Source organism: Penicillium griseofulvum (genome assembly GCF_001561935.1).
Source record: "Penicillium griseofulvum strain PG3 chromosome Unknown contig_95, whole genome shotgun sequence".
NCBI lineage: Eukaryota > Fungi > Ascomycota > Eurotiomycetes > Eurotiales > Aspergillaceae > Penicillium > Penicillium griseofulvum.
The window spans coordinates 1525662-1545456 of record NW_024467454.1 but is presented as its reverse complement, the minus strand read 5'-3'; the positions used below and the strand labels follow the sequence as shown (position 1 = coordinate 1545456).

Genomic DNA, 19795 nt, shown 5'->3' with positions numbered 1-19795 from the left:
ACGTCATAGCCTCCGATTGTTGACACTTCATTCATTTGCAAAATGGCTACTGATACTTCACTCGTGGAGAAGCTAGATGCTTTGGTGGCCGATATTCTAGCCGACTGGAATATTTACACTACCCTGGTTGCTGGAATTGTCCTCGCCTTTGGGCTTTACTCTCTCGTCTCGTCTCAAGACCCAGATATACATCCGTTCCTCCTTGCTCGCCAATCGACAGCATCCCCAATTCGCCAACAGAATGAATCTGCTACTTATAGGTGCCTGGAAACCCCACATGGCCTGCCCCTTCGTTTCGGACTGAATGTCAAGGATCCGGGCGCTCCGAAATGGACTGGCGGGCGAAGAGGAGACCTGCGCGACATTTGGAAGACCGCTATGCGTGGAGCTCTGAATGAGGATGGTACTATGTCAGGAAAGCAAGGCAAGATCTACACTGTTCTAGGTCGAAAGGCCATCGAACACTCTTTGGACCAGGTGACGCAAGAAATCAACGTTATCGGTCATCACCTCCAAAACTCTGGCGCGAAGACGGTGGCTGTTTGCCTTACGGACTCCATCGAGCTTTTAGCTACAATCTTTGGTATGTGCATTGCCATTCCGTGTGTTAGTCTTGACATCTAACCTTACGCAATCTAGCTGGTGCTTTCTACGGATACAAGACAGTTATTGTGCCACACAACCTTCCAGCAGAGACACTATCAGCGCATCTCCAGCACGCTAACGCGGATGTGCTTATTGCCGAAGCCGGATCTCTCGACCTGTCTCTTATCGCAAAGGCTAACAACCAACTATCGCTCGTCCTTTGGGTCGCCAAGTATGGCAACCGACACATGGACTGGAACGCAGTTCCCGAAGATGCTAAGGCCAGTCTGAAGGTTGCAGTTTGGCATCAACTGGTTGAGGAGTTCAAGGAACTCGCCAGCTATGATGTACCCCAGTACGACCCGAAGACAGAAACCCCCGCCATCAGCACTGTTTGGCCGTCTTCCTCACAGTCCGGCAAATTTATCGATTTCCAGCCAGAGGTAAGGCCAACCCAACTGGTGTGGTATCACTCTCACTAACATTCAACTAGAATCTCGTGTCTGCCATTGGAGCCATAACCTCCACCATCCCTCGTACCCAGCGTTTCAAACCGACCGATATTGTTCTTTCTATCGACTCCCTTTCACGGTCCTACCCGCTTTGCACGACTTTGGCTGCACTGTTTGCCAACTCATCCATCGCCCTTAACTCTGTTGCTGGGGAGAATGTGGATTTCGCTTTGGCTACAGCTGGCGTGTCTCCCACAGTTATCGTTGCTTCATCGCAAACCATGGCTGAATACCACGACAATATCATGCGTCCGCATACTGGTATCATTTCCTCTCTTGGACGCTGGCTCCAGGCACGGACTTTGGATGCAGGAAATATGCCGACACGTAACTTTTTCAGCCAATTGGCTCGTGTCAGCCCGACTTCCGAGCTTTCGCTAGATGAATTGCGCTTGCTTTGCATCTCTCACCGCATTGATGGCAATCCTGCCGCTCATCTTACCTCCGAACAATTGACTGAGCTTAGAATATTTACTGGAGCTCGGGTTGTGTATGCCTTGACCGGTCCTGGTGTTGCCGGTGCCATTGCCCAAACAAATGCCTTTGACTATAGGTGCCTCACTGGGCCTAGCCACTTTGGCGCTCCACTGAGTAGCACTGAAATCACTCTGAAAAACGTGCCCGAAGGCTCTCCTGACGATGCACCAGAGGGACAGGTATGACACGCACAATTCCATCGCTTTCATACATGGCTAACATATACCTCTTTAGCTCTCCGTGTCCGGCCCTGCTGTTGTCGGCGGCAACACGACTCTTCCCGGCCGAGCCCGAATCAGCAAGGATAATACCTTGGAATTAGTTTCATGAGCGCGTCAAGCCCAAAGTGACCGTTTGAAATAGCATTTCCTTCGAGCGTACTTGAGACAGGGACTGCCCTGAAATTTGGTAATGAGATTGAGCAAGCTATTGCGTAAATCTGAAATAGCACCTAGCGGGATCAGATGTGGCAAGAAATAAAATATCTATTCTCTGAAATACAGGCCAGCTCCAAAATATCTGGGAAGTACAGTAATATACATGCCGATGTGGCTCAATCAACACCAAAAGGAATCACAACCAAGCTCATGCGTCTTTTTCAGCCTTTTATTTGCGCTTTGGCTCGAGCAATTGCTTAGCCACCGTGTCATTAAGCACATCAGCGTTCTTCACTTGCTTCAACTGCGAAACCAGGACAGGCTTCAGCGCATCACAGCGAGCCTTGAAAGTCCCAGTCTCTTCTTTCAACTCGGACAACTTAAGGCTCCCGATCATGCCGTTGTAAAGGGCAAGGTTCTCCTCGACTCTCTCGACGTTTCCAAAGCGAGTGGTCACATCGTCCTTGAAGTTTCCTCGAGACCAGGCTGCATCAAGCTTTTGAGCGTAGCCACGGACCAAGGATATATCGGCCTCCTTAATTTTCTCACAGGCGACACTGAGTTCCAAAAGTGTGCCGATGACGAAAGGCTGGTATTTCGGGTCTTCGTCGATGTTCTGAACGGAGTGTTCCGGAGCATCCATCAGGCTAGCTGCCTCCCTCGCCAGTTTCAGAGCTTTGACGGTTGCGGCCCCCTCGAAATTCGCTTTCGCGGCTGTCCTGTGAAGCTCGAAGAACAGACGGCGAGCGATGTTCTTGTTGCTGAGACTCAAGCCGGTGCGGTGGGACTGCCTGGCGCACTCGATAATGGTTGAAAGCTTGCCTGCCTCGCTGGTTTTGCGAATAATGTACTCCCACCGATCGCTGGTGATGGCATAGTTTGACATCCGGAGGCCGCTGAGGTACGGGAAAAGGTTGCTAAAATTCTTGGTCGCGACCATCATGTTGAGAACCTCGAGAGCTTCTTTCTTCGATGGCAGCTCGTGGTGTTTCTTGGGCGTTAGGGTGAACTCTTCGTTCTCGCTGATCTTGACGACAATGGGCTCATTTTCCAATTGCTTAGCGTATTTCTCCCTGAATACACTCTTTCTCTGTCGCTTGGGAAGACCAAGGGGTATGAACAGCTCATTGCGGAACCGCTCCAGAGCTTCGTTTAACTCGGGTGAGGGTGTTGAGGTGAAGGTTGGGATTGCTGCGTCTCCGATGAGCATTTGTTACTAGAATGGATATATTAATGCATACCTGCGTTTGAACCGTAGCTGCGGGCCTGCATCGGTCTCAGAATGGACTGGCGCACTGAGCTGGTGGTGCTCTGGCGGAAGAGCCTGCTCATGGCGAATTGCGCCATAATGTGTGATCAGAGGCTATGTATGAAGGGATTCCGAGTATGAGAGCAGTAACCGCTGGAATGATGAACTTCTCCAAAAGCAACAAGGTAGAGTGGTATCCTAGAGTTGGAGGAGAAAAAAGAATCGCGTTATCGTCGAAACCCCCGAATGGGCAACAAGAGGCTTGGCGGAAATTCTGCCGATCCGGCCAAAACTCGACTCCGACTTTCTTGACTTGACATCCACATCACAACCATGGCGGCTCTACCAGCAATGCGCCCGCTGGGCTGCTTAAGGTCCTTGATGAGGGCTTCAGAGCCTATTCAACCATTCATCAACCGGCGATTCATTTCGACGGCCTATTCCAAGAGACCCGAACGGGTACCTCTTCCCCCGAACATGCCTCAGCAATTCCTCTCCCAAATACCTCTTCACTACCGCCCCGATCCTGGTATGTCATTTCAAATTGAGTGAAATGAGGCGATTTTTACTAATTGTCGCTAACCAATATAGACCGCGAGCCCCGCAAGATCTACCCTGCTCCCCCATCTGCTGCCAAAGCATGCAAGGACCCCATCGCAGCGGTCACCGAATCGCAATTGGCAGTTCTCGACCCCACGGGTGAGCGCAAGGCAATGTTCGACTACCGACGAAACCCCCGCAGTGTCAAGACCGGCGATATCGTACGAGTGACATTCAAGAACGGCGACCCATTCAACGGAATCGTTATGAGCATCAAGTTGCGCGGAGTTGAAACCTCGTTCCTCATGCGAAACGAACTTACTCGTGTTGCTGTTGAGATGTCGGTCAAGGTTTTCAGTCCCAACGTGAACAGCGTGGAGATTGTCCAGCGATCGGAGAAGAAGCGCAGACGCGCGAGACTGTACTACCTCAGAGACAAGGCGCACGACCGTCGCAGCGTGGAGAACGTTGTTGCCAGCTATGTTCGCCAGAAGAAGGCCTTCTTGGGTGGTGGCAATCGTCGGAAGTGATTGAGTTAGAGGGCGTCTGGCGTGACCCTCATTTGCATACGTGTGGCTGTATTACTACCTATCATTTTGTACTTCATCTGTGTTTATAAATTGCGAAATACAACTTTGAGCTCTTCTGTGATAACATCCATGCATTCTTTTCTCGCGACAGTCGCCGCTTTCCGACTCCTTTCAACGCTCTTTTCCCGCATTTGTTTCTGATCTTAACCACCGTTGGACCTGCTGGATTATGACTCGATGTCTGTCTTATACAAGGAATGAGCGTCTCTGTCCAAGTTGGATATATGTTGTCCCTTGCAACGCACGCGTATTATCATCTCTCAAGATGTCATCTGCAATTCGATAAAAGGAAATCAATTCAATCCTTCGATCTATATTCAAATACCCGATCCTTCCATACCTGGAAGAAACACCTCATCTACACATCCTGGTGAACGAATGTATCACGCCCTTCATCCAAAACGAGGATTCTCTGCCTATCAGACCATCTGGACTGAGGTATCTTATCATCAGAATAATAAAACAATAGATGAGACGTTTATACTAGGAGTATTGTTCTCGCTTCTATCATCTTGATAACTACTATTCTTTAATCAAACTTAAGAGGTGGGTTCAGGAGTCACTTATGCCATTTGATCGAAACACCTAATATAAATAAATGCTTCAATAAGTATCCACCCAGTGTCGTATATTCGTATATGCGTAATCATAAAGGAATCTAATACTCAATAGATGTATCGGAAACTATTGCACACCGTTAGTATCTTTCTCACCACTTGTGAAGATTGCAAAAGGGAAGATGGAAAGGCGTAAAGAGACATACTTCAGGTTTTCTCGGTCCGTCAAGTCCAAGAACGCAGTTGCATCCAGATCTCTCCCCTCGAGACCACCCTCCATCTGAGACTGAATAATATCGCGCTTCTTATTTTCCCAACGTAGCAGTAGGCCAAGAATGCTGATCAAAACGGCCTCAATCAAGTGCGAGACAATCATGGACCAGATGCCCAGCGAGTAGGTAGGTCTGTATTTCGATTTAGCTCTCTAATTCTGGAAATGATAGAATTACCCTCTGGTGAAAACGCACGATTGTTCTGTCTTGTAGAAGAATGGTCCAGCAATGTTTCCAGTGCAGTACCCCAAGAAGAGCACGGCGTTGGTGACGACTTTCTTGGTATGGCCTAAATACACAACATCAGTCCATGGTAATCTTTCGAGTTCCGCATCAACCGAAGATAGATGCTACTTACCAGCGGTGTTGGCCATTTGCATACTCAAAATAAGCACAAATGCAGCGTTGTAGGGGCCTGTCAGGTAATAGCAAATTAAGCGACCCACACCGTGTTCAATGGGAACAAAGCGGAGACCAAAGGAGCCGGCAAGGTTAGGGAGCAGGAAGATGAGGACGAATACGCATCTTCGATTTTGGTAGCGGTCGTTGAGGTAAACGCATGTCAAAATCGAGACAGCAATGATAAAGCCGTACGGAATCTAGCGTGCATATGGTGTTAGCTAAAGATTATGTAGCTGTTGAATTAATCATACCTGCATGAGAGTGGTCACCAATGTCGAGAAACCAAACCCTTTAATGATGATAGTACCAAAGTTCGAGATACCACCGTTGGGGATGTTGCCTGTATAGATGTTTTAGTTGGAACCGATTGGGAGAAGGCGCAAGTCACATACAAACAGTACCAAGGACAAAGAATATGTAGAGCTTATAGTCCATGAAAGCCTCCAGAATTTGATACGGCTTGAGGTGTTTGTTCTCGACACCAGTTTGATTTTCTCGCAAACGCTCAACAGCCATGCGACGCTCTCTCCTGCTAAGGCCGCGAGCTGTGACGGGTGAATCTGGGAGGAAGATAAACATGACAATACCCCAGGCAGAACACAGGGCACCACTAAAGAATGTTAACTGGGCGATTTTCAATGAGGGCGGGAATCAGCGTACATCACGAGGAACTCGTATTTCCAAGACGGTAGTGCACCACGAAGATGACCAATTCCGTAGCCCAGTAGTCCACCCAATGCAATGCCGAGGCCATTCGCTGTATACCACAGTCCTAGACGCACTGGCTGTTCACGACGGGTATACCACATACTAGTGATGAGCATAAAGGCCGGATCGGCGCAGGCCTCAGCGGCACCGCCAAGGGCTCGAAGGACAGCGAGGGTCTCGAAACTGTTACATGCAGCTTGGATCATGAGGAAAACACCCCTTGAAGAGAAAGGTTAGTATCTGGTTGTATTATCTTGGATATTAGCCCAACTAACCACATGAAAATATTCGCACCCAGATATTTTCCTAAGACACGTATCAGACGGGTATACGGTTGGCATAATGGGAGAGTGGGAGAATCATACCGATTGGAAGACGCTGCATCAGAAAATTGGTAGGAAATGCCCATGCTAAGAAACCAAAATAGAAGATACTACTCAGCCAGCTATACTGAGTCCCGTGTAGATCAAGATCTTCCTGAATCCCAAAAATAGCAGCATAGCTCAACGTTGTCTGTTTCCAAAACGCATGGTATTAGCACATTTTTTTCGGGCAACAAGGATTTTCAATTAGAAGAACTTAAATAGGCTGACCTTATCAATGTAGAAGAAAGCATAGCAAACAGCCAAGTAGGGCAAGATCATGAAGTCAATCTTCCATAATAGCTTCCTCGCTTCCACGGGATCGACCTCTTCGTGGAGCTCGTCCGGGTCATCGAAGAGCGCCATAGCCGTATCACCATCGGCATTTTTGGCAGACTTGAATCTAGAGTGTACTTGATTGCTTTCTGCATGGCTAATAGTGGGGAGTTCGGCGACATTACCCTTTGAGCCAATATCTGGGGGAGTATGGTTAGCCATAGTGGAGTTATTTCGTATAATAAGAAGTGGAGAAGAAAATCTATGAGATTGGGCTACACGGAAGAATATATATAAAATGCTAGACCAATGCTGCGGGCAAGGACGGCAGGAAATGTATAAAGTGATAATAATGACCTCGGTACGAGGCCGAGTCTCCCCCCTTGATTCAAAACACCTTGGAAACCATTGAAAAGCAGCCATCTCTTTGATTCCCCGCGAATTTCAGAGCCTACCTGCCACAAATGGACTAGCTAAGGATCATCTCAAAGGATCATCTGCGGGGAAACCCCAGAACGGGGCCCCCACGCGGAGACGGCTCATCTGGAACGTGGGGAATATTGTCCTTGGCTGACGAGTAAAGGAATTCGATCTGGTGTATTGGACTGGTCCATCTTAACGAATGTGGCTGAAGGCCAAACTTCGCTTAACACGAAGACTAGTCGGTGGAAGTCCGAAGACTCGGGGAAATGCCGCTGGACTCATCACTCAAGTTATTGCATTGCTGGGCGATAATACAGATCTTGCCACACCATTTGTATCATTAAACCGTCGTAGGATTTTCCAAAGGAAGCCTTCAAAACTTGACTGGAAACCAAATTTTGAACGGGATAAAGTGCCAAAATATATATGTTGTGAAAAGGGCTACTAACACTCGCTTAATAGTAACATACTGCGGCAAGTGAGAAACATCTCCGAAGTAGTTTAGCGGGGAGACTGTTACTAGGATAAGCGAGTGTCAGTAGTCCTTCTCTATTATTGTGACGGCAATTATTATTATCTAAAAAGAGCTAATAAGGGACTCGACCAAAGTGACCGAGTGGATTTTGATATTTGTAAAGCTAATCTTTCGTTGGAAGAATGGATTTCCTATTTGAGGCCAATTACTCACTATCTGGGTTATCCTATTGTAGACCTAAAGGAGGACGAAGGTTAGTAGTGCCTCCCTATTTAGTCCCTGCGGTTACTGGTAGAATCTAGAAATTCAGGATTGGTTCGACAAAATGACAGGAAAGAACAGCGGGTCATTCATTACGTTGGAGTGTGAGTGCAAAAGAAAGAAATTGTTGTGGGTATGTCCTTTTGAATGTCACTGATATTAGGAAGTCAGTTTGCGTTTATCTCAATAGCTTTGCAATGGCTTCGACTATAAGCACCTGTTAACATTAGATGCATCGATTACAAGCCTATTGAAGTTGAAAGAGTCGACTATCATTAAAAAGGTATCAAGTTGGTATATATTTATACAGCTGTTTAACAGTGCTTCTATCTGCTACATCAATGCTAAGATAGAGACTGGAACTCATAAGAAAGCTAACCGGAGCTATGCGTCATTTGGTGTCTGGTCGTACGCGCCAAATTTGCGTGCCGAGATCTTCTGTTCAAACAAATGATCCAGCTGCTCAAAAGTCCTGCCTTTGGTCTCTGGCAAGCAGAAGTAAGTCCAAATAGAGGCAATGATTGAGAATCCGCCAAAGATGAAGCCCGTCTTACCCCGAAGGTGACCTTGGTCAGGGTTTATCATGTAAGGCACAATAAGGGTCATGATCAAAGTCCAGAAGTTTTGCGTGAAGAAACCAATGCTGACAGTGTATGACCGCAACCGAGTAGAAGACATCTCTCCGCAGATCACGTATCCAAGAGGTCCAAGGGTCAGATCGTAGAAGAAGTTCCAGATGATAATTAATACGCACTGGCCCATAGCAATGGAGGGTTTATAATTCGGCACAACGTCGAGAATTCCAATGATGAAGAGAATCGCAGTGAGAACGAGCATGCCAGGGAAAAGAACTCTCCGACCAATAGTGTTGATGACGAACCACGAGCAGATGTTTCCGAGGACACCGACTGCAGTTACACCAACACCCATGTCGAATGATGCAGAGGTAGGGATGCCGGCGACTATAGTTGGAAAATATTATTAGTGAACATATCTAGCTTGCGTTGAGGAGACTTACTTTGGAAGAAGTAGGTTGAGTAGCTCAGCACAAAGTTGACTCCACTGAAAGAGTTGATAGTCCAAACGGACATGACAATCAGGGTGCGCCGAAGATCAGTCCCTCGGAAACAATCCAAATAGCTAGCAGATGCTGCTGATTCCTCTTCTATGCGAACTGTTTCTTGGATCTCAACGAGCCAGCTATCAATACTTCCGCCAGTCTGGAATCGCTCGAGGGCCTTTTTGGCATCAGTGTGCTTGCCCCTTTGGACGTACCAATAGGGGGATTCAGGGCAGAACCACACGCCAGAGAGAAGGATCACCGGGAAAACCCACTGAAAAGCAAAAGGGATTCTGTAGGCAAAAGCGTTTGGCTGTCCACCGAAAGCCTTGATGAGGCAGTTTCCTAGGAGCTGACCGACGACTACAAAGAGATTGACCATGGCAATGGTGATTCCACGAAGCACGACAGGACACGCCTCAGAACAGTAGGCACATGCAGTGACGAGGAACATGCCGAGTGCGATTCCGTTGATCAATTTTCCAGCCAGGAGTACAGCCCGAGTGGACGCAAAGAACTGTAAGAACACGGAACCACTGGAGATGACACATGCGATGGTCAAAGTCATCCTTCGACCCATGTAAGGCGAGAGAGGACCACAGAGGAGACTTCCACCCATTCCACCAACCGTGGCGACCATATTGAAAGCAGCTTGCCATTCCGCGGGAAGGATAGTAGTGCCATCGGGTTGGGTGTATCCAAAGACCGCACGGAACTCGGGTGCAGCTAAAAGACCTCCGCTGACCTGCATGTCGTACCCCCAGAGGATGGCAGAGAAGCAGAAGAACAGACTGTAGAGCATAGCATTTCGGTAACTGACAAGAGCTACCTTTAAGCTCATAATAGATCCTGAGACCTCATTGGGGTGCTCAGACTTCTTTACATCAGTGGGATCCATCGTCGGTGTAGCCTCCAAATGGGCAATTTCGACAGGTTTCTCTTGATCGAGACCCATAATGAGGGTAAAAAGGAAAAGAGAAAAAAAAAATAGGGCAAGTGTCCAAAGGGTATCTCAAAGAGAGTCAAGATAATTCATCAATTTCTCCTGCAATTTAGTGGGGAGTTTTCTAGATTTAATACTCCAGGCTTCTCATACCATGTGCCTCCGCATTCTTCTAGCCCAGCTTCGGGGTAAAAGTTTTCGGCCGCGTGCTCAGAATCTGGGGAAGTTAGCTGAAAACTGTTTCGCTTTGCCGAAGGGGCTAAAGTACAAACTTGGGCAAGATGAGCCACTTTCGGGTTCCCGATATCCCCGTGTAGATCCACATATCTATGTGATGGGATGGGATTGGACATCTTTCATCTTTTGTGGGCATCTGAAATCTTGTAAAGTTTATATATATTCGGCTCCGATTGACGCGGTGCCGATATCCCCGGAAGATGTCAATTGGTTAAAGAAGATCCATTCTCTCCGCAAAATCAACCCCACAACTCATCGGCTCCGATAGACCCGGGGAGTTTTGGGAACGGACTGTATACCGAAGAATCCTTTACCCATGAGGTCCATAAAATAAGTATTATAATCTTAGGTACATATCTTAGGCAAGTCCAGTTTTAGTCATCTAGTTCGACACTCTGGTATAAAGGACGTACAGTACCAAAGCTGCCCCAAATTCTCTAGACGACCTGAAAGTCCGCATTCATACCAAAAGTCCCATTCCACCACAATGAGCTCTTCTCAGGCCACACCGTTGGCCCTGCAGGCTGATTCCGAACGGCCAGATTTTATGAACCCCGCCGTGTTTCGCAGAAATAACCTCCCCGCACGTTCCTATCACATCCCATCTACATCTCTTCTTCTCAATGGAACCTGGGAGTTCAATATGTCCCGATCACCACCGGAGGCGCCGGAGCCCACTGAGAAAATCTCCGACAAGGACTGGTCCAGCATCAGTGTTCCAGGTCACTGGCAGTTGCAGGGTTGGGGGAAACCGAATTATACCAACACGCAATTCCCGATCCCGGTGTGCCCTCCTTTTGTACCCACAGAGAACCCAACTGGTACATACCGTCGAAAATTTCAAGTGCCGGCCGAATGGAAATCCGAAAACACTGAAATTCGTTTGCGATTCGATGGCGTTGATAGCGCGTACCATGTTTGGGTGAACAAGTCCTTGATCGGGTATGCGCAGGGCAGCAGAAACCCGTCTGAATTCGATGTCACACCATTCTTGCTCGACGGTGATAATGAAGTCTTTGTGCGGGTATATCAGTGGTCAGATGCTACCTATATCGAAGATCAAGATCAGTGGTGGCTATCTGGTAAGATTTAAATTGGGATATGCGACTGTGGGAAATAACCTGCTAATATGTATGATAATAGGGATTTTCCGAGATGTCACTTTGATTGCATTACCAACCAATGATCGTTTGAACGATTGGTTCATTCGCACTGACCTCGATTCAGAATACAAAAATGCGACCCTTCTCGCAACAATCGATTACCAAGTCTCGGAGCGAAGCAATATTGCTCTCAATTTGATTGAGTCAGTGGAGGGCAAAAGCCATGTCATTACTTCCACAGAATGTACCGTGGAACCAGCAACATCCGCAGTTGAGCTGAGATTGCCTGTTGTCGACCCCAAGAAATGGACTGCTGAGCGGCCGCATCTGTATGAAGTGGAGATGGTCCTGACGTCTCTAGGATCAAACAATACTTTCAAGACGACACAGCGTATTGGTTTCCGTAAAGCTGAGCGCAAAGACGGCTTCATCACCGTGAACGGAAAGGCTATTCAGCTTCGTGGAGTCAACCGACACGATCACCACCCGCTTTTGGGTCGTGCCGTACCGCTCGACTTCATGAGAAAGGATTTGCTTCTCATGAAAGCTCACAATATCAATGCACTTCGCTGCAGCCATTATCCCCCCGACCCTCGGCTTCTGGACATGGCCGATGAGCTTGGCTTCTGGGTTATCGATGAAGCCGATCTTGAATGTCATGGCTTCTATGACGCTGTCTCACGGCCAATGGACATAGACGAAACTCTTGGCTACGAGGAGCGCAAGGCAATGACCTTCCCCAAATGTGGTGCTCATACATCAGACAACCCCGCCTGGAGGGCAGCCTACGTTGATCGTGTTCATTCAATGATCCAACGAGACAAGAATCATACCAGTATTATAATCTGGTCTATGGGGAATGAGTCGTTCTTCGGCACATGTCATCACTCCATGGTAGAGTATGCCCGGACCTTCGACAACACTCGCTTGATCCACTACGAGGGTGACATGGATGCGGAAACCACCGACATGTATAGTTACATGTACCCAGAAATCGACCGATTGAAGTCCCTAGCAGCTACTGAGGGAGTTACGAACAATGGCGAGTTTGACAAGCCTATTATTCTTTGTGAATACGCCCATGCCATGGGCAACGGACCCGGTCTACTTACGGATTACGAGAAATGCTTTGATGAGATCCCGCGTTTGCAGGGCGGTTTTATCTGGGAATGGGCCAATCATGGGTTGTACATTGAAGGAGATACCGAGAAAGACGGGTTTTATGCCTACGGTGGTGACTTCGATGACTTTCCAAACGATGGAACATTCGTTATGGATGGTCTTTTAAACAGTGTCCATCAGCCTTTGCCAGGTTTGTTGGAGCTAAAGAGAGTTTTCGAACCAGTCAAGTTGGAAGTGCGCGGACAAGTCTTGGCTTTGAAGAACCGGTACAATTTCTTGGACCTAAGCCATCTGCAGGCTTCATACAAGCTTGAATCATTCAACAAGCAGTAAGCACATAACTCTCGGTTCATGAAATTGAAGACAAGCTAACCTTCCAACCAAGAACAAAGACCTTGGCAACTGGATCGCTGGAGCTACCTGTTGTGGCCGCCGGGAGATCTGCTGAGATCTCACTTCCTTCAGAGCTCTTCCAAAGCAACGCCCATCCGGCGTACTTGACCATTACACTTGAACAAAGGGGAAATGTTGAATGGGACCAGGGGTCCTATATCGTTGCCTGGACACAGGAATTGGTATCAAAACCAACCGAGAACACCCCGGTCAGCAGCCTGAGCTCTACTCGTGGGGTTATCTCGATCAACTCCACCAAGACAACCGTGTCCGTCAGTGGATCCAACTGGTCGTTTGAGTTTGATAGCGTTCGGGGACATCTCATGAAGTGGAGATACAACTCGATGCCCATCCTTGAGCCTCATCCTGATACTGGGCTTGCCATGGTACCCGGTTTCTGGCGTCCACCGACGGACAACGACGTACCATCCGCGATGCCATATTGGAAGCGATTCGGAGTGAACTGCCTCACAAATCAGCTCCGTTCCTTCAGTACGTCATCGATGAAGGATGGAGCAGTTTGCATCGAAAGCGAGACATTCATCTCCCCTCCAGTCCTTTCCTGGGGATGGAAATGTCTTACGCGTTATATCATTCAGCCCAACGGCTCGTTATCCATCAGCGTAAAGTTGCAACCCACTGGAGCGGCGCCGACAACCGTTCCTCGCGTTGGTCTCAATCTTCGTGCAAACTCTGACCTGCAGTCGGCACGTTGGTTAGGACCCGGCCCTGGAGAATCGTATCCGGACAAGAAGATAGCCCAGAAGTTTGGTTTGTGGAATGTCGATGATATCGCGTCCCTACAGACGATTTATGACATCCCGCAGGAGAATGGGAACCGGACAGACACTGCTTGGATGGAACTTCTCGCTCCCAATGGCACGGGCTTCCGTGCAAGCCCGCAGGAAAGTACTATGGTGAATGGAGGAGCGGCAAGCTTGAGCTGGACGGCGAGTCAATACTCTGATGAGACTATTGAGGCAGCACGACACCCTTGTGATCTGTCCAAAGATGATGCGGTATTTGTGAGATTGGATAACCAAGTTGCAGGCGTAGGAACTGCCGCCTGTGGCCCGGGGCCTATGGATGAGCATCTAGTTAAGGTGCAGGATATCACGTTTGGTATGCTATTGGAGCCTGTATCTTTGTGAAGCTAGAATTTCGACTTCGATTTGTTAACTAAGATACGGTACCACGTGTACAATTCACGTCATCCAAAGAGAATGACTCGCTGATCAGGTCTCCAGTTTCCATCGCAGTCGATTGGGAACCGAGCTAGACAACATCCACCACCCCCTGGTTTCGTAACATTTATAAACGCGTTAGCCAAAGCAATGGAAACACCCTAAATCCCACAGATCCTAATTGTACTGTCTCAAGGCACGTAATCCAAGTGATATATTGTCAAGGATGTCTGTCCCCGAAATATGATATGAACATTGAAAATTGTGGGTTTCGAAAATAGCGTGTAGCCCACGTGTGGCGCCCCCGGAGGCATCACGTGCCGGGCATTCACATCCAACTTTCCAAGGTTTCCCGTCACTCGTTCATTTGCTACCAATAGAAGCTCATTGTTAAAGATTAAGAGCAATTGTGGATTCTTGATCAGTATCCTGGCGCGGAATGAAGAGATTCAGGGCCGCCCGTGCGGTTTGTCTCCCATTCTCAGTTGGATCGAACATCAAAACTAACCCAACCGCAGTGCGACTCATGCCGCCAGCGCAAGACAAGGTCAGTCCATGTTATATGTGAGTTCAAGACACATGATTAACGAACTGATAGATGTGACGCGCGGGATCCCTGTGGGCCCTGTGTGAGCTTGAATCAAACATGTCTATATGGAACAGAAGCTATTTCGTAAGTGGGCTCAAGTCATTTTGAAGATCAGAAATTAACTTCAGATCAGAAGAGGAAAAAGTGACATGATCTTGGATACGGTCTTGCGAATGGAAGCTTCTATTGAAGAACTCAAGGGCATGGTTGTATGTAACGAGTGGCCCAGTGTTATTTCATCCCCAGCACTGATAAATTCCAGGCCACGGGTTCCAGTTCAAATGCAATGGGTGGTGTACAGGCCAACTCAACATTTCCAAGTTCGACAATGACCCCGATGTCTCAGGATGCACGCCATCGTCCGGGTGGGTGCACCCGAGTCAGGGACCCCACTGAAAGTGCCATCCTTTCATCAGGACATCTTTCCTCGGCTGAGTCTCTATTGAAATGGACAGTCTTTCATGATCATCCTTCAATATTGGAGGAGGCAGAGCCTTCATTTTTGTCGCTTGAATATGGACGACCGCCATTTCAAAGCAAACTCTATGGCATATTCCCCAGCGTGAGCTTGTCGGATGTCAAAAATATGGTAGGTGTATTCCAACGCACATATAACTTCTGGTTCCCTACAATTAGCTTGGATGATCTCAAGGCCTTGCAATTGAGGATATGGCAAGAAAATCTGGAGCCCAGTTGTCAATCGTGTCTCGCATTATTGGTCATGGCTTTGGGTTGCGTCGGGGCTTCTGTGACAGACGAAGAGGGCAGTTCTGAAGAGAAGTTTCAACAACTGAAGCTGCAAGGAGCATCTTGGTTTACTGCCGCAATGAAGATGCTTCACTTGGCCCAGATTGAGATGAATGTGGAGGCATGCCAATGCCTCTTGCTTACTGGGTAAGACAACTTGTCACAGTCGAAACGGCGGGTTGAGACGAAATTAACAAATATGTAGTCTCTACTTCTCCTTCCTGCAAAGACCGCTGCAAACGTGGTCTTATGTGAACAGCGCGGCGACTCGTTGCCGTTTCCTACTCTCCTGCCCTTTCGACAATCCTGACCGTGATGATCGAGAACACATCACTAGAATATTCTGGTCATGCTTTGTACTAGAAAGGTAAGGGGATGATATACCAACTTACGCTTATCACCGTCTGACTCGTACTAGCAACTATATCTCAGAGTTACCATCGCTTCCGCAAAACTGCAATGCTGAAATTGAATCAGTATTTTCTCTTCCGGGCAAATTCCACTCACATGAGGCTATTGAAGAGGAAGAAAAGTCAACCTTCTACTTTCTCGCATCGATAGCACTCCGTCGCCTGCTCAACCGAGCTCACTATATGCTCTACGATCGAGATATTGGCCTTCAAATCGACTCCAATAATTTCCCATCCGTGAACCAAGAACTCGCTCGCCAACTGCAGGACTGGTATCACACACTACCTCCAAGTCTACAATTCCCCGAGGACGGAAAGCCCGCAGACGACCCGCATAGCGAGTATTTGAGACAGTGGTATCTCAGTTGTCGAAGTGTCATCTATCGGCCTTATCTGGAATGGGCTCTCGCTAATCCGCTATGGGATCTCAACAACAACCTCCGTGTGCTTGATGGTTGTCGGGTTGCTCTTGACACTTGCTTATTCAAATTAAGATACATGAGGCAGGTTCCATATACTGTCATGGTAGATACATGGCCCTGCTCGCTTTCGTAAGTTTGATTCTCGATGGCTCTTCGCGGTTGTGAAGTATTGCTGATACAACGAATTTTGTTGTTAGACTTGAGACAGCCATGTTAACTCTTATGGGTGGCTTCTGCCATCCACAGCTCACAATGCAGCTTCGTCACATTGCCTTGCTAGAGCTAGGGCCTCACCTGCAGCAGCTTTTACAACGATGGATGACGATCCATGGATCCTCTGTTTCTCCTGGTGTTGAGAAGGCATTGAGATTGATCGTGAAAGCCCACGAGTTCTTCGAAAGCAAAAGTGCAGACTTTCCTCCTTTACAGGAGAAGGAACAACACCTCTCTCCTCGGTCCCTTCGAATGTCTCTCGGATAGTGCTTTGCGCGTGGCCCTTTTGGAAAATATTACCCAGGCAAAGTACGGGTCCCCGTAACTAAGAAGTCGCCATTCCGAACGCTTCACATAACTTGGGAGTGGTGTTTTGAAACTAAAGTTGGCCGAACACAGCCACAGCGCGAATGGATTCTACGTGCTAACTAGAGTCTCAACAGAGAGACGCTGTCCCGGTCGCCTGACATCGTAACACTCGCTGATATAGCCAACTGCTGCGCGCTTCAGGCTGTTTTGTGATGTCAAGTAACATCCCGGCGAACTTTCGACATCTCTAATCCTGTGGAGACGCCTCCAAATATATGATAATCTACTTTTAATGGAGCTCTAGGGTGCATTGATCGTGACCTAGGATCCCGAAACTGTGTGCTGTTGGTGCATATTGCCCCGAATGGCTTCCGTCCAGGTCCAATTGGATCCATGGTGTTAAACCAGATGTTGACGAAATAACAATGTATCAGGCGAGCCCGCCCGATATCTAATCACTATCTAACCAATGTCGACGTGTTGGATACCTTGGGCACCATACAGATACCAGATCAACAAATTCGCATAGAAGGATATGAAATCAAGATTGACAAAGCGCCAAAGATCCGACAAACAAATTCTATGGAAACAAATTGTCAAACAAAGGATATGGGATCATGGATTTAGTAGCATAAATTGGGCCTCTCTGTCCCCATTTCTCCTCTCGAGAAATTGTCCATCATACTCTTTGCACATACTCTAACTTCCCTCATTTCGCGGTTGACATAGAAATTCTAGCTCGTAGGGGCCGAACAAAAAGCTGACTTATAATTTGACATCTGTCGAACGAATTTGATTCGGATTAAGGCCAGTGGATGCCTGGTGCTATGAGTCGCACTTTTTCATCTGGGATCAAGCCCTCTCCGTCAAACTGCAGTAATAACTACAACATATGCTAGAATATGGATCAGACAAAAGAAATACACAACTTGATAGGTTGGTAATATGTATTACGTGTCATGCATAAGGTAGCTGTACAGACGTAAACCTCAAAACCCCCACCCTACTATACAATACCTACGTGTTTTCTCTTAGTGCATATGTAAAACCTTGAGTGGATGCCGCCAAACTTCGGATTGCCTCTTTATCTCTGTCACTGCCACCAATAATCTCTGCTGAGAAACGACTTGAACCCCTCGAGATCACTTCAAATTCCATATGTCAGCGCCTTCTATATCGGCAGCTAAGGATGAATGAATCACCCAACGATCCTTTTACCCAGGAAGTCCAACGACTGAGGGCTGATTATGAGGGAAAAGTAGCGCGGTCTGACTTGGGTTCTGGTGGTAGCCGACGGTTAATCGACCTCAGTTTAGGATTGATTGACGGTGTGTTCTGCTACACGTATTGGTACGAGCACCAATGCATCCGGCTGGCTGATATTCCCGGCACTATCTCTGGCGACATTCTCCGCCTACAACGAAATCTGCCCGACTCAGTTGATATCGGTGATTATGAAATCATTGGTGACCAATTACGCCCCCTTGTGAATCCGCCACCGCTTCTAGAGCTAGATGATGACTCCGAAGAACTTGAGACCATTCTTGCCGCACTCCCAATTGTTGAAGTCGATTCTAGCAAACACTTTGTTAAGAGCGGGAAATATAAGAGTGAAATCAGCAATCTACTCGGATGCCAAGGCGGATCTTGTCCAGGGGCCTCAAAATCATCCCACATCATCCAATTACTGGGAAAGTCGCTAGAAGGGAAACTGGTTTTCCAAAGATTCAAGCCACGATATGTCTTAGGATACATTTATCCCCTCGCTACATATAAAGACTGGCTTTTGCAGATAATCTCCGGAATGAAGACACTTCATTCCCTTGGAATTATACATCGTGACCTTCGCATCGACAACATTGTCTTCTCCTTTGACATATCCCGTGTGCTTATCTGTGATCTCGAGGGTCGTTGGGGAAACCGTCTAGCGCCTGAGGTTTCTCGCGAGCCGGTGTTGGACGCTGGCTGGACTGAAAAATCGGATATCTATGACCTTGGTTATCTTATAAAAGGTATGGTATACGGAAATGTACCGATAACAATGGCGGTGGAATGGTCTGTTCCCCGTCCTCTTGCTGCTATTGTGGAAGCTTGTACGCGCAATAATCCCGAAGAGCGCCCCAGTTTGGATGATCTATACGCTATGGTTGAGAAGATCGAGATCATTACTTAAGAATATAGGTACCTAGGTAGTTATGTTAATCACGTTATTCCATGTCTGATAACTAACTAGTTAGTGTATGGCCGGATTGACTTGATTACAAAAATTCATAATATTCTCTTCGTTACGAAAGGGTTGTTTGTTTAGACTCCTAGGTCGCAAAAGTTCCATTCATATGGGGAGTGACTCAACGGATTAGGAAATATAGGTGAGCTTCTGGCGTAAACTATAGCAAGCCACGGTGAACATTGAAATAATAGCCATGGCAAATCCGCACTAGTATAACTCTCACGTACTTTCCCCCTTATAGCCTGGTACCTAATTTTAATATAGCTTACTAATATATTCTTTCGACTATAATAAACGTATATCTGCGTAAGGAAGGGAAAAAGAGATGTAGACCTTGCTAACTCCTATGAGAGTGGTCCTATAGGACCATATGGAAGTCCTATCAAGTCCTATGGGAGTGCCAAGAATAGGACTAGAGGGTTTAATCCGCTCCTATGGCATATATACCACTCCTCCTCTTCCTCTTCTTTTTCCCCTTCCCTTAGTCAGTTAATATTATCGAGCCATTCTGGTATCAATATTTCCTTTTCCATAGCCTGTGCCACAACCACAGAACAGCTGGAGGAGCAGTATATAGAATTGAAGCGACGATGGGAGAAGGGTAACCATGTGATTAATGACGCTATTTTGTCTGGGTTTCTTTTGAGACCCGGTTTAAAGGACGTGATTACTACATTTGAAAAACTCTAGATGTATACATTTGATTATTGGGGAAAGAAGGAGAGGAACAGGAGCTGCTCGAAGTCCTTGGTATACGGATAATTGGA

General features: G+C 47.4%; 7 protein-coding genes across 7 annotated transcripts; 4 read left to right on the top strand and 3 right to left on the bottom strand.

Moving 5' to 3' along the window:
* Window positions 1–42: 42 nt before the first annotated feature.
* Window positions 43–1904, top strand: PGRI_060590 (uncharacterized protein; the record flags this gene model as incomplete). The annotated part of the gene is made up of 4 exons (XM_040793773.1): window positions 43–583; window positions 640–1028; window positions 1079–1753; window positions 1809–1904. The coding sequence occupies 4 exons, from the start codon at window positions 43–45 to the stop codon at window positions 1902–1904; spliced, it is 1701 nt and encodes a 566-aa protein (XP_040648628.1).
* A 276-nt stretch (window positions 1905–2180) lies between these two features.
* PGRI_060580 (uncharacterized protein) lies at window positions 2181–3298 on the bottom strand (the record flags this gene model as incomplete). Its single annotated transcript, XM_040793772.1, has 2 exons — window positions 2181–3142; window positions 3193–3298. The coding sequence occupies 2 exons, from the start codon at window positions 3296–3298 to the stop codon at window positions 2181–2183; spliced, it is 1068 nt and encodes a 355-aa protein (XP_040648627.1).
* Window positions 3299–3533: 235 nt separating this feature from the next.
* Window positions 3534–4270, top strand: PGRI_060570 (mitochondrial 54S ribosomal protein bL19m; the record flags this gene model as incomplete). The annotated part of the gene is made up of 2 exons (XM_040793771.1): window positions 3534–3729; window positions 3792–4270. 2 exons carry the CDS (start codon window positions 3534–3536, stop codon window positions 4268–4270), a joined length of 675 nt encoding a protein of 224 aa, XP_040648626.1.
* A 744-nt stretch (window positions 4271–5014) lies between these two features.
* PGRI_060560 (putative MFS allantoate transporter) lies at window positions 5015–7129 on the bottom strand (the record flags this gene model as incomplete). Its single annotated transcript, XM_040793770.1, has 10 exons — window positions 5015–5291; window positions 5355–5448; window positions 5518–5758; window positions 5813–5901; window positions 5954–6171; window positions 6222–6318; window positions 6373–6488; window positions 6545–6575; window positions 6635–6782; window positions 6863–7129. The coding sequence occupies 10 exons, from the start codon at window positions 7127–7129 to the stop codon at window positions 5015–5017; spliced, it is 1578 nt and encodes a 525-aa protein (XP_040648625.1).
* A 1321-nt stretch (window positions 7130–8450) lies between these two features.
* Window positions 8451–10081, bottom strand: PGRI_060550 (Major facilitator superfamily domain, general substrate transporter; the record flags this gene model as incomplete). The annotated part of the gene is made up of 2 exons (XM_040793769.1): window positions 8451–9028; window positions 9085–10081. 2 exons carry the CDS (start codon window positions 10079–10081, stop codon window positions 8451–8453), a joined length of 1575 nt encoding a protein of 524 aa, XP_040648624.1.
* A 712-nt stretch (window positions 10082–10793) lies between these two features.
* Window positions 10794–16756, top strand: PGRI_060540 (putative beta-galactosidase; the record flags this gene model as incomplete). The annotated part of the gene is made up of 11 exons (XM_040793768.1): window positions 10794–11388; window positions 11450–12860; window positions 12917–14046; window positions 14534–14574; window positions 14627–14655; window positions 14707–14781; window positions 14831–14906; window positions 14960–15591; window positions 15650–15811; window positions 15863–16405; window positions 16474–16756. 11 exons carry the CDS (start codon window positions 10794–10796, stop codon window positions 16754–16756), a joined length of 4977 nt encoding a protein of 1658 aa, XP_040648623.1.
* A 1231-nt stretch (window positions 16757–17987) lies between these two features.
* Window positions 17988–18971, top strand: PGRI_060530 (uncharacterized protein; the record flags this gene model as incomplete). The annotated part of the gene is made up of 1 exon (XM_040793767.1): window positions 17988–18971. The coding sequence occupies one exon, from the start codon at window positions 17988–17990 to the stop codon at window positions 18969–18971; it is 984 nt and encodes a 327-aa protein (XP_040648622.1).
* Window positions 18972–19795: the final 824 nt, after the last annotated feature.